The following is a 12,576-nucleotide window of genomic DNA, read 5'->3' as shown; positions in this document are numbered from 1 at the left end:
CTAAACTCTCCTCCTCATTCATAGACCAGAGTCCTAAAGTAGAGGTCACAGCGAGGCAAATAATACAGATAATAGAAGATAATAAACAGATAATAAAAATAAACACATAATAAAAGTGTGTAGTTTTTCAAGGCTTGGGATAATTCTCATTAGCCAGATACAGGCTTAACAACTGCTGACTGCATTGTTTTGCACCTCTAGGGCTCCTGTCAACTCAGGGTCTGATCACCAACCACTATGGCCGAGCTCCTCAGCTTCGGAAAGACTTTATGTTTCCTTTCCCTCCTGTCAGCTTCATGAGTCATGTCCAAACAGAGCAGAGAAGGGACCCTGACTCACCCCTCTGACAGCCTCCTGAGCTCCTTCTGTCCACCCTGGGAATCTAAAGCCACCTCATTTCAGTTTCCTACAGACAGGCTCTGAACTGAAGTTCACACACAAAAGGAAATACAAATCTACTCCTTTGGTGTCTTTTCAAGCTGTCTTTTCTCAGATTCCATTTAACTAGGAATTTTAGCATTTTAAAGGGAAATGTGAAATTGAAATGAGAACATCCTAGTATGACTCAGCAAAAGTGAACTAGAATCAAAATGGGTACTCTTTGAAGACCTTGACAGCCTGACTGGAGGGACAGCCTGACTGGAGGGACAGCCTGCCTGGAAGGACAGCAAAGCTGGAGGGACAGCCTGGCTGGAGGAGTTTTCTATTTGGAGCCATCTTCCAAATCATACAGGTTTTATATTTAGTTTAGATGCACTTTTGAAGGTCCTTTCGGTGTGTTGGTTTTATTGTGGGGCCTTTCCAGTTTAGAGCTCAGCAGTAGGTCGTGGGCTCTGGGTTCCTCAGTCAGTCAGGGCAGAGGGCTCCACAGTTGACCTGCATGCTTGGTTGGTCAGTCTCTGTCATTGATGTTGTAAGCTAGCATGGGGCTCCATCTCCCCATCATCATCAGTGTGGCATCTGGCATTGTGTGTGTTGTCAGCGTGGCATTGTGACATTGTGTGTGTTGGCTCACTCATCTTGAAGAACATTGTATGTTGAAGTGTTAGCCACATGGATGTTGACTCTGGTGAATAACTGTTGTTCACCACTGAGAGGGCTCAGTTGCTCCCAGCAGCAGGAATGCCCTTGGGAAACTGGGTAAGAGGTCTGAGCTCCAGGCCTCTTCTCCATGTGCTGAGCCACCTTGCTGCAAGCTGCTGATGCAGCGGCTCTGAGACTGAGCTGCTCGTGTTTGAACTGTGTGCTGCTCCTTAATCATCCCTGTTGCCCTCCATTTCTGTGCAGATTGCAGCCCCCCTCCTGAAGAGTCCAGTCCAGGTACGTGCTTTGCGTTCAAGGCTCCTGCTGCTGTCTCTTAAATGCTCAGGTAGTGCTTGTAGCTCAATTATCAAAGATTGTTTTGTGTTCCCAGAGTTAGGAGAGTATTTCAGTACTTTCTGTTTTGAGGTTTGGTGAGGGACCTGTGGGACTGGGGATGTGACCTGAAATGGCCGCCAGACACGCTGTGTTTTCCTTCTGAGCCCTGAAACCTTTTCACTTGGATTATTTCTGAGTGCACTGGCCTTCCTGTGGTGGGTGATCTGATTTAGAAAGCTACATGTTTGTAGATATTCCTTGTACACTCAGATGGACTTCCACACATAGCTCTTGAAGGTACAACTGGATGATTTGTGTTTACTGGGAATGTGTTGGTGCAGCTTCCTGTCAGCTTCTGCATGCGACAGAACTCTTATCAGACTTTGATCTGGGCCTTATGTGGGCTTATTGTTAAAAATGAAATCTTTCCGGTACATTTGCATGGAGAACCTACAGCCCCTGATTCTACCTCAGGGGTTTGGGAACTTCGGTCTGACGCTAAATCCTGGCCACAGCCTGCATTATAACATTATATTGTCTATCACCTGTTTTCAGTTAGTGCAGCAGAGACTCTGTGGCTCTCCTGGTCTATAAAGATTACTGTAGGGTGCACCGAGCCCTGCTGTGGTTCCTGACGAGCTTCCTCTATACAACTTGTGGTTTTCCCACAGTGTGCGTATGCCTTTCTCCCCAAACAGATTTTTACTCTAAACAATCAGCTATATGATCACACCAATGATTGCATATTTCTGAGTAGGTATAAGATGGGAAGACACCTATGCTACATCTACAGTACACGAGTGATGGACGCAGGGTTTACGGAGCCATTTCTGCCCACTAGCACAGTGCCATGGTCCACACACTGTGTACATAGAGCCAGTGTCTAACCAGGCTCATCATCTCTTCCCATTTGCTTCCAGTCCCTTCGTAGCCCTCATGCTCCAAACATCAGCGTAGCATCCTTGAGTGAGTCTTAGATCCCAGTGTCATGGTGGAGCCCTCAGGGCCACTGAGCCTCAGTAGATGCACAATTAACCCTGCTCTTTACCTGCCTGGTGTCTGACTCAGCCAGAGCCTTCAGATAGCGGCTTTCACAGGGCCTCAGTGATGTGGCAGTCTGGGGCCACAGCTAGCAGTGAGAACCAAAGAAGGTGCCTGCGAGCCTGTGGGGGAGTTCAGGCTTATTTTCCACTCTGGTTTCTGTCAGCACTCAGAAAATGCCTGATTTAAAGAACTCTTCCTCTTGGGAGGCACTGGCAGCTTTTCTGCAATTGGTGTTAAAAATGGTTCCCTGCCAGGAGTCCTGCACTGCATATTTAGTCTGTATTAAACACACACAGTCCAGAGGCTGGAGACATCGATTCTTTGATGGCAGTAAAGTGCTCGCTGAGTACCTGTGAGGATCTGACTTCAGATCCCCAGCACCCAAGTAAAGAGCCAAGAGTGGCAGAGCACATCTGCAAGCCCAGCACTGGGGAGGAAGGCAGAGACAGGCTGGTCCCAGAACTCACTGGCTGGCTCTCGGAGAAAGTAAAGAGGAGGGAGTGAGGGAGAGGATGCTGGACATAAACTGCAGGTCTCCCTACCCATGCACATATGGATGTTCACACCTACATGTGAGCACATGTATGCATATACTGCACAACAGTACAGATATACATACACTCATTCCTTGTTCATACTAGTTAATTTTAAAACAAAGCAGCCTGTAGATAGAAAGAGCACTTGAAGCTGCTACCTAAAGTAGTGTGGGACGCGGGCTGTCAGGCAGCAGCTGACACTGGGTAGCAGGTAGCTAGGAGTTTACCTCAGACCTGATTCAATAATAATAAAACAATATAAAAGTAGTAGTCATTGCTGTCTTTCCTTTTGAGGTAGCACATTGAAAACCCTTAACCAATTTCAACATCCCAGCCTTCTCTGGGTAGACACCATGTGCTGCCATTGAAATCAGTTTGGCTTGAAATTGTTTGAAATTGTGTTCCTACTAATACATAAAACATGTAGTACCTCCTATCTCCTGCTCTCTCTTCAGCAGAACCAGGCTGACTACTAAAGATAATGGCTCTGAGAGCCAGACAGACATACACAGATGTTCTGTTTGTGTCTTGGGCTGGCTCTCCGCTTCTAAGCCCTGTTCTGTCTATGGATAAGACGGGCAGGTATTAGACATGCCTTTACTGGACTCTGGCCAGCCAGCCTTGCCTGAGACTACCTGGGAAGATGTTGGATCACCCTCTTGCAGGTCCATACCACCCATTTTCCAAGACAAGTACTGAGTGCCTTTTAGACTCTTCTTTTAGACTTTTCTTCTAGACTCTTTTTTTTTTTTCTAGTTTAGCAAACAATTCGTTGTTATATGAATTTTATTTTTGAAAAAAAAGAGTAAAGTTAAAAAGTCATATGGGGAAGGCTCGGCTTGGTTGAACAAAACAACTTGTCTACGCTGCTTATTTTTAGGTTAAAATAGCCATGGTTATCCTATGGATTGTGTAAATGTGATGGTTGGAAAGCAAAGTAAAGATGGCTGCATTTGACCTGAGCACTCCAGTACTTACTGAAGAGCAGTATTTGGAGGAAAGGGGGTGCTAGGTTGTTTTTATTTTTTGAGGTTGGATATTAGTATGTAGCCCAGGCTAGCGTTGAACTTGTCCTCCTGCTTCAGCCCCACAGGCCCTGGGCTTACAGGCATGCATTACCACACCCAGCTATGAAGCAGACTCACTGACTTTACCTTTTCCCAACCACATGCTATACCCCCTGGTTTTCATTGGCCTTTTCTGGCAGAATCTTTTCTCAGAGTTCTTCAAAGAAGCAGGGCACTTGGTGCCTGAGGAATTCAGAGGGAGATCTATCTGGTCTGGGCATCTATCTGGTGCTTCTCTCTGATTTTCCCAATAAGGTCCTATAAGGGGCCTAGGGCCTTGCCTGTGTCTACCACTGCACAGCAGCCAGGCTTGGAACTCATATTTTCCACTTCTCAGTCCAGTGTTCTTTGTCACTGTGTCATATTTGCTAAGACCTTTCTGCCTTAGATTCTAAATTTAAGCCTGCTCTTTTCCCCATTACAGACGTAACCCTTGTCCACATAAAGTGTGCCTGCATATCCTGTTAGATCATTTCCAACCCTGGACTGTTCTGTGTTCTGAGGCCAGCCACTGAGTGTGGGCAGTTCCTCTACACATTCTTGGAGTTGAAGTGCTAGCTAGATAGCAGAGGAGTGAGCAAGTCTCCCTTCTCTTCCTGCCTGTGTCAGACAGTCTCTCTCTGGCAGTGCAGTCGCTGGGCTGCGGGCTCTGCAGCTTGCACTCTGTCCCTTGGGATGTTCACTGCCTTGAGCTGTTTGGAGTGAAGCTTCCCCAAGTAGGGATGTGCTGGTGCCTATTTTTGGACCTGGCATGTCTTCTCTCTTTGATGTCTTCCAAGAGGGAAGGAAACAAAGGCAGAGCCAAAGCTGGCCCTCGCTCTCTGCTCTTCCCCTCCGGGGCTCTCTTTTTAAAGGGTTATTTAGGTACAGGGCTAAAGTTCTAGTTGTCTCTGCAAGAGAGCTGAGCTGGAGATGGTTGATAACAAGCAGGGCATGGGGGTTGAGGGCAGTGAGTAAGAGATGGGCAGAGTCAGCACCTTGCTTTGGGAAGGGCTGTGACATATACGGCTGTGGGCCTTCCTTGTGGACTATAGAAACCACCATGCTGTGGAGGGAGGTTGCTCCTCTTGCACATGGGATCTGTTTCCGGCCCTGCCGTGACCTGCAGAAACTTGTTTGTTGTTTCCCTTAACAGTGCTAGTTTGGCATATTGAGGAAGGGTTCCTAGGAGCTGTAGGGTGAGTGCTAAGTGCAGTATGTGGATGGTGCCAGAGCAGAACTGATGTCTTACTCAGCAACCGCAGGTAGAGGGGACAGACAGACAGACGGAGCAGCATTGGCTCTGGGCAGAATTCGGTTCTGTTTTTCCAGGCCGTGTAATGGGGAAAGCAGGGTCAGGAGGCATAGAGGGCTGGGGATGCGAGAGGAAGGATGGGACAATGGTTAGGGGCGGGTGGTGTGTGGCTTTGCAGGGCCTGCTTCTTCCGAATACTAACAAGCCCCTCGCTCATGTGCAGGTGAGTGGAGTGAGGCCCTTTACCCTCTGCTGACCACCCTCACAGACTGTGTGGCCATGATGAGCGACAAGGCCAAGGCGGCCATGGTCTTCCTGCTCATGCAGGACAGTGCCCCCACCATTGCCTCCTACCTCAGCCTGCAGTATCGCCGTGACGTCGTCTTCTGCCAAACTGTAAGGCCCCAGAGGACACAGGCTGTCATATGCACCTCCTACCTCAGAGAAATAGGGCTCAAGGAGCTCTGCCCTTTCCCTCACTTGTGAAGCGAGCAAGTGGCCATGTTTCCTTCGTCTGTTGCTTCTAAGTTTCCTCAGTAGAAAGACGCAGGAAGGAGCCTACTTCATTGATGCGTATTTGTTCCTGCTGAAGGGCCAGCTCTGACAGGATTGCCTGGCACCAAGCAGGGCAATGGCAAATGCCTCTTTGTCACCTTTTTCTTTTTCTGTACAAGGAATGTGGTTGAGGGCCACATAGGCTGCTTAATGCAGTTGAAAGAGCAGGCGCTCAGGTTCTGTGGCTTGTCTCAGGGCTCCAGTTAAGAGTTCAGTTACCACCTAGTGCGAAGACTGAGATTGTTCTGAGTCAAAAGATGTCAGCAATAAACTAACAATGAGAGCAGCTGGGATGGGGGCTGGTGCTCTGGAGTCCACCGCTGACGCTTGGAAGCCTGTTTATCCCACAGAAAACCTCCTAGGGAAACCAGACAGCCACGTTCACTCTTGATTCCACACAGGGTTGGTGTGGCCTGACAGGTCCTTTCCATGTAGGATAGTGATTCTAAGCTTCCAAAAAGTTTTAGTCAGGAATGACCAGAGTAGGTCATGTCAGAGGCTGAGCCCAGTCCAAGCCCACCTTTATCAGGTGCCACAAGCCTGTGTAGTTTATTGCCAGCTCGTATAGCCTTGGATTACGGCGGTGTTACAGCCAGGGCATCCCTGGCCAGCACCCAGCCCTCCCTGAGGGATGATAAGACATTGCAGATGTCTCTTAGTAGTGGAAACAAAGGGACTAGGGCATGTGTTGGCTGCTGCTTGAGACTGCTCTTCACACCATTGCCCTGTGCCTCTCCACAGCTGACAGCCCTCATCTGCGGCTTTATCATCAAGCTGAGGAACTGCCTGCACGACGGTGGCTTCCTGCGGCAACTCTATACCATCGGGCTTCTGGCCCAGTTTGAGAGCCTGCTGAGTACCTATGGTGAGACCCTCAGCTTGGAGGTGACCCCTAACCCAGGGCCACAAGGGTGGTTCCATTTGAGCCTCTACTGGCTTTTTCTTCCAGATGTTAAATGAGTTCAAACCTTACCAGGACGTGTAAACAAGAACCAGGTGATGGGCCTACACACTGCTCACCCCTTGGTTTGCAGTGGTGATGTTCTAGATCTTGACCGTCTCTCTGATGAACATGGATGAGGGTTTCGGCTGCTTCTGAATTACTCCCGCTAAATGTTTAGTGCAGTGACACCTGTATACTGTAGACATTTATAACTGTATGAGCTAATTTCTATAACTGAGAAGGAGAGTTGCTAGTCAAGGGGAAGGGGCAGTTAGGGATGTAAAAGCTGATTCCAAATTGCCCTTTATGGAGATTGTTTTTCCCCTAGACTTTTTTTTTGGGTTTTTTTGTTTTGTTTGTTTTGTTTTTATTTCTTCCAAGAAAGTGAAAATGGACCATTTAGAAAAGGTGTTCGTTCATCTTGGGATTATGGGTTCTTGAAGAGGTATCCAGCCATGGAAGGAGGTGGCCATAGCAAAATTACTGTACCATTTCTGTCCCCATCCTTGAAGAAGTAGCATGGGCTTTTGAGGTTCCGTGCACAGAAATCTTGAGAAGGGTGGTACCCATTTCTACAGCTACATCTGCAGTGCTGCTGTGTAGTCAGCAGCAGATTCTCACAGAATGTCCTCCATCAATGCCCTCAGCCTCCTGTTCACAGACGTCCTAAGGAGAGCGGCAGCCTTGATATCTTTCCCTTCTCTGTTTCATTTCAGGAGAGGAGTTGGCCATGTTAGAGGACATGAGCCTTGGAATCATGGATCTGAGGAATGTGACCTTTAAAGTCACTCAGGCCACATCGAATGCATCAAGTGACATGCTGCCAGTCATCACAGGAAACCGGTAAGAGCATCACCTAACACTTCATCAGCAGCGGGGCTTTACTGTGTGTCTCGTGGGACACACACCACTCTGTCACCCTAACACTCCATCAACAGCAGGGCTTCACCATGTCTGTCTCATGGGACACACACCACTCTGTTCTTTGGTTTTACTCTTTGAGAACATAACACACAGCCTTCCTAGACCCGTGCTAATTCCGTTATTTCTCTTGAAAGGTCTGAATAGGCATTGAACCACACTAACCAGAGCATCACCCAGGGCTCTGAAGTATGCTTTGGGTCTGCCCTCTCCTCTCAGTGTCCTGACCTCACCCCTGCTTTGCATTTCCTCTCTCCACTAGGGATGGCTTTAACGTGCGAATCCCTCTGCCAGGCCCACTGTTTGACTCCCTTCCCCGAGAGATCCAGAGCGGCATGCTGCTGCGGGTACAGCCTGTCCTCTTCAACGTGGGCATCAACGAACAACAGACACTGGCCGAGAGGTGTGTGCTGGCGCCTGTGCGGCTGGGGTTTAGTGTCCATGGAGCTGGGGTGTGAGCCCACCTCAACTAGAGAAATACACTGTGGTTACTGGGAGACATTGTACAACTTTTAGTGGAGCAGGCCATGATCACAGTGACATGTTAGGTAGGTCATACTTCTGGCCATGGGTAGAGAGGATGTGAGGAAAATTTGAGGATGTTGCTGAAGAGGCTGGGCCACAAGGCAGGGCTGTGGAGCTGGATAACTGGGGCATAGTGTAGTGTTCTGAGAAGGGAGCAGCTGAGGGGATGCAGGTAGCATGGAGCATACATAGACTGTGGCCTTGGCGTCTAGATTGGCCGTGTGGGTTAGTGCCTTCACTGAGCTCAGGACATATAGAAGGTTGAGTTCAGAGGAGATGGTGACTGGGCCCAGGCTGAGGCACCACTCCAGGAGACAAAGCCTCCCTGAGGCAGGAGCTAGAAGAATCTATTTTGAGGAGAGTACGCTCTTGTGGGAGCTGCAGCTGGAGGTGTCCTAGGAGAAAGAATGGCATTCCCTGCATCCAGCTGCTGTTGAGCAGTTTCTGGACAGAGACAAGTCTGGTGCAGCAAGCAGGGAAGAGGGTGGAAGAGAGAGAGCTTCTGGGGTGGAGTTGAAGAGTGGACAGTCCTGGCTTGGCTTCATTTCTTGTTCTAACAGCACAATAGTAAGTTTGCTTTGCTTCTGATGGGGGGAGACTACACCAAATGGGAACCTCCTCTAGCCCAGGAGCATGTGCCTACCACACACACAGCCGTGTGGGCAGCAGGGTGAATATCTGTGTTGAGCAGGAGGAAGCAGTACCTTTGAGGCGAGTGCTGGTAGGTGTGGACGGGCTGAGCCTTGGGCCCAGATCTCAGACTGCACAACGGCGTTTCCCCCTTTTCTGTTTTTTACTTTTTAGCACCTTCCTTGAACACAGCATCCACTGATTACCTCAGGCATTTGATATGGTCATTCTTAAATAGGTAGTGGGCACAGGTCAGACCTACCTGATAAGGAAAGAGGGAAAGCCCCAGGCCAGCCCAGGGGACACTTAGTATTCACACAGCAGAGTGACTTCAGATCCTAGCAGAATGTCCTTGGTCCCTTGACCAAGCCAGCTCAGTCAGTCAACCGGGTATCATGGGAGGAAGTGAGGATTAAAGACAATATTATATTATGACCCCAGCAAGTGCTAAAGCAGGCTTAATTTTTTTTCCAGTCTGCTTTTATGTCATTTTAGGTACATACAGGGAATAGGGTCAGTTCCAAGGCATAAACCAAGTAGTGAAGGAACAAACAAAGCATAAAGAAAGGTCCCCAAGCCACTGCTTCTAGGGACTTTATCAAGATTATCAAGATACAAAGAATACATTCCTTGGCTGTATTTTTCTTGAGCTTACTTCCTTGTCCTAGCCCAAGGTCAAATATTCTCGCCAATTTCCTGGAAGCAGCGCCAAAAGCTCTCCACAGTGCTTGCTCCTCCTACTGCCATCCCCTTTCCTTAGGTGCCTTTGAGGGAGGAAGACACGTGAACTCCAAGACGAGAGCTTGCGGCACATATGCGGGGGGCCGTTTAGCCTCTGAGCTGGTGCCTTAGGTCATTTTCCATTGCTGTGACAAAATACCTTTAACAAGATAAAAAATATAAGTGAAGGTGATTTTGGCTTGTGATTGCTGAAGTTTCAGGCCGCGGTTACTGGCTCCATCGCTCCTCAGCCTGTGCATGGCAAGGCAGGAAATCAAGGTATAGAAATCACACGGTGGAGCAGAGCAGCTTACCCTACAGTGTGCAGGAGACAGTGGAAGGGCCAGGAGATGAGGGTGGCCCTTCAGAAATGTGCCCTGGTGTCTGCCTCCTCCAACTAGGCCCCAGGTCCTAATAGAAACTTAGCTGGGAACTCATCAGTCACCTTCCACGTGTGAACTTGCGTGAGAGAGACTTCTGAATCCTGCTCCAGTGTACTCTTAGGCATACCTGTAGTGAGTGTTAGAGGCTTCTGCTTGTGAAATCCCTCCCTAATGCTGTAGGGATGGCTTCAGGAAGGAGAGAGAGACTTGGAGTTTGGGCTTGCAGGTTATCTACTTGGGAGAATCAATCCTCGAGATTTCCTTCAGCTTTCAACTTTATTGAGAATGACATGGCCCTTCTCCTGATGCCCTGATTCTCCCCAAGGTTTGGAGATACATCCTTACAAGAAGTTATCAATGTGGAGAGCTTGGTGCGGTTAAATTCCTACTTTGAGCAGTTTAAGGAGGTTCTGCCGGAGGACTGTGAGTATTCCTTCCCTCGGAATGTTGCCGTTGCAGTCTTCATTTTGGATGCCTGAGCTCTAGCTCTGTCTTCTGACCTGAGTGCTGCCCAGCTCATCCCACTGCAGTGTTGTCACAAATCCTACATGGATGTTTTAGACGGCGTCCTTCTCTGCCCTCACATGTGCTTGGGACCTCATTCTTCTGGCTTGAGCTCTGCCCAGGAAAGCTGCTGGGGTGCCCCACCCCTGCTCCCCTCCTCTGCAGTTGGTCTCCTCTGGATACGTGCTTCCTGCTACTGTGCCCTGCCTCTCCCTAGCACATTCCATGGCAGTCTGTGTGCACCTGCTGGGAGCACCACGGGGCTTGGAGGCAGTCCAAGGGTTCTGTACGAGCTGTCTATGTATTTCTGTCCCTGGCATATACAGTAAGATGGAGAAAAGATAATTCCTACTGAATATTTGTGGGCAAGATGACCCTGCCTCAGTCCCCCAGAGGCAATGGAATTCCACGTTGTGCTCATATCCAGTTCTTCATCCTCCACATGAGGACATAGTCTAAGAGGGTTCTGGCAGCCACAGCACTTGGGGAGAACCTGAGCTGCTCAGCAGAGCTTTTAGCTGCTCAAGTCTTCTGAATTGATCCCAATGAATTCTCTGAGCCTCTGCTATGTTTAGCCTGTGAGATAGAGCTGCCTCTTGGAGTTATACAGAGAGCACAGACCTGTCCCTGACTGGAGATTCCTCTTGTGGGGGGAGGGGGGGGAATGGCTTCAAAGGGAAACAGTATGTGGACTGGGGAGATAAGCAGGCTATCTTGTGTCCTTCTAAAGGTGAGGTGGACCCTAGAGTGGAGAGCTGATGATGAAACAGTGCAGAGAACCCTTGGAGTCACTGATGAGAAGTACTAGGCCAAATGCCCTGTGCTGTTCATGTTCACTGTGAATCATGAGACATCAGTATTATGTGTATCCGGGGAACAGAAGGGTTGTCTGGCTGTGGACCCTATGTATGTATGCACAAGAAGGACCCAGGAGAAGGCACTAGCATTCATTTGGCAGTGCTTATTTGGGAAAAGGCTGCCTCTGCTTGGCCTCTCTGGTATGATTGTTAGACTGGAGGAGGGGAACACAGGCCACTTTTGGCATACTGCAAGGTTCTCACTGAGTACCAGGTCCACTGAAGCCAACACTTTGAGAACTTTAAGCATATTGACACTTTATAGTGTCCTACCTAGTTAGGGGTTCTATTCCTATGATACAACACATGACCAAAAACAACTTGGGGAGAGAAAGGATTATTTCAGCTTATACTCCACATCACAGTCTATCATCAAAGAAAGTCAAGGCAAGAACCTGGGATTGACATGTTAGGGTAGGAACTAAGGGCAGGAACCTGGAGGTAAGAAGTGATGGAGAGGCCATGGAGGAGTGTAGTTTACCGGCTTGTCCCCCATGACTTTCTCAGCCTGCTCTCCTATAGAGAATTCAGGACCACCAGCCCAGGGGTGACATCACACAATAGGGTGGGCCTCCTATGTCAGCATCACTTAACAACAAGAAAATCTACTGCAGACTTGGTCTTCCAAAGCAACTATAGCTGGTTTGGTATGAAACTTTCCAGCACACATAATGTTCCAGGAGCATCTCTGGTCTCTAGTCCCTGCCCAGACTAAACTGCAGGTCATCAGCAAGGTGTCCTCCAATTCTTCCTCAGTGCTCATTATTAGAAATATCTGTCAAGTCCTTGCCCTGTGTCAAGGAACGAGAACATTGAGATAAGGAAGGTGTGACTCCTGGGGAGCCACACCAATCCCAGTGGCATCTTATTTTTATTGCTATAAGGGGAGAGACAGGCTGTGGACTTACAGGGAACTGGACCATCAGCCAGAGAACCAGAATAAACATAGTGGGTAGAGCAGGGATAATGAGTATTACCAAGGGTAGTCCTGTGGCCAGCATTTTGGAAGGTGGGTGGTTTCTGGCATCTCCAGTTCCCCCGCCCCACCCCCAGGAGGCACAAAAGCAGATAGATTGAGGGTAAAGTTCGGGGAATGAGAAGGCCTATCGACATAGAGGCCAGGAAGCCAGGGAGAGGTAGACCATGTGCCTGTGAGCCCCAGGAAAGAGAGAATCGGTGAACTGTAGTTCCCAGAATCCTAGTCTCTGGCCACCTAACCACGCCCATGTCCACATGCCCCATCAGTGGGCAAGTAGTCACTAAAATGAACATTGCAAGTTAGGCCAGGGAGAGGCTGC

General features: G+C 48.9%; 1 protein-coding gene across 14 annotated transcripts in view; it reads left to right on the top strand.

Moving 5' to 3' along the window:
- Positions 1-12,576, top strand: part of Inpp4a (inositol polyphosphate-4-phosphatase type I A) — a 126,823-nt gene that overhangs the window by 98,999 nt on the left and 15,248 nt on the right. For 9 of the 14 annotated variants that reach the window (XM_034521194.2, XM_034521189.2, XM_034521187.2 and 6 more), the window contains 6 exons: positions 1,288-1,320; positions 5,464-5,636; positions 6,537-6,660; positions 7,455-7,581; positions 7,922-8,062; positions 10,243-10,340. In XM_034521194.2, coding sequence (XP_034377085.1) covers positions 1,288-1,320; positions 5,464-5,636; positions 6,537-6,660; positions 7,455-7,581; positions 7,922-8,062; positions 10,243-10,340 — 696 coding nt within the window. The remainder of the gene's footprint in view (positions 1-1,287; positions 1,321-5,463; positions 5,637-6,536; positions 6,661-7,454; positions 7,582-7,921; positions 8,063-10,242; positions 10,341-12,576) is intronic. The other 5 variants (XM_034521195.2, XM_034521193.2, XM_034521192.2 and 2 more) reach the window with 1 other exon arrangement.

This window comes from Arvicanthis niloticus, chromosome 17 (genome assembly GCF_011762505.2).
Source record: "Arvicanthis niloticus isolate mArvNil1 chromosome 17, mArvNil1.pat.X, whole genome shotgun sequence".
NCBI lineage: Eukaryota > Metazoa > Chordata > Mammalia > Rodentia > Muridae > Arvicanthis > Arvicanthis niloticus.
This window is presented reverse-complemented; position numbering and strand designations above follow the sequence as displayed.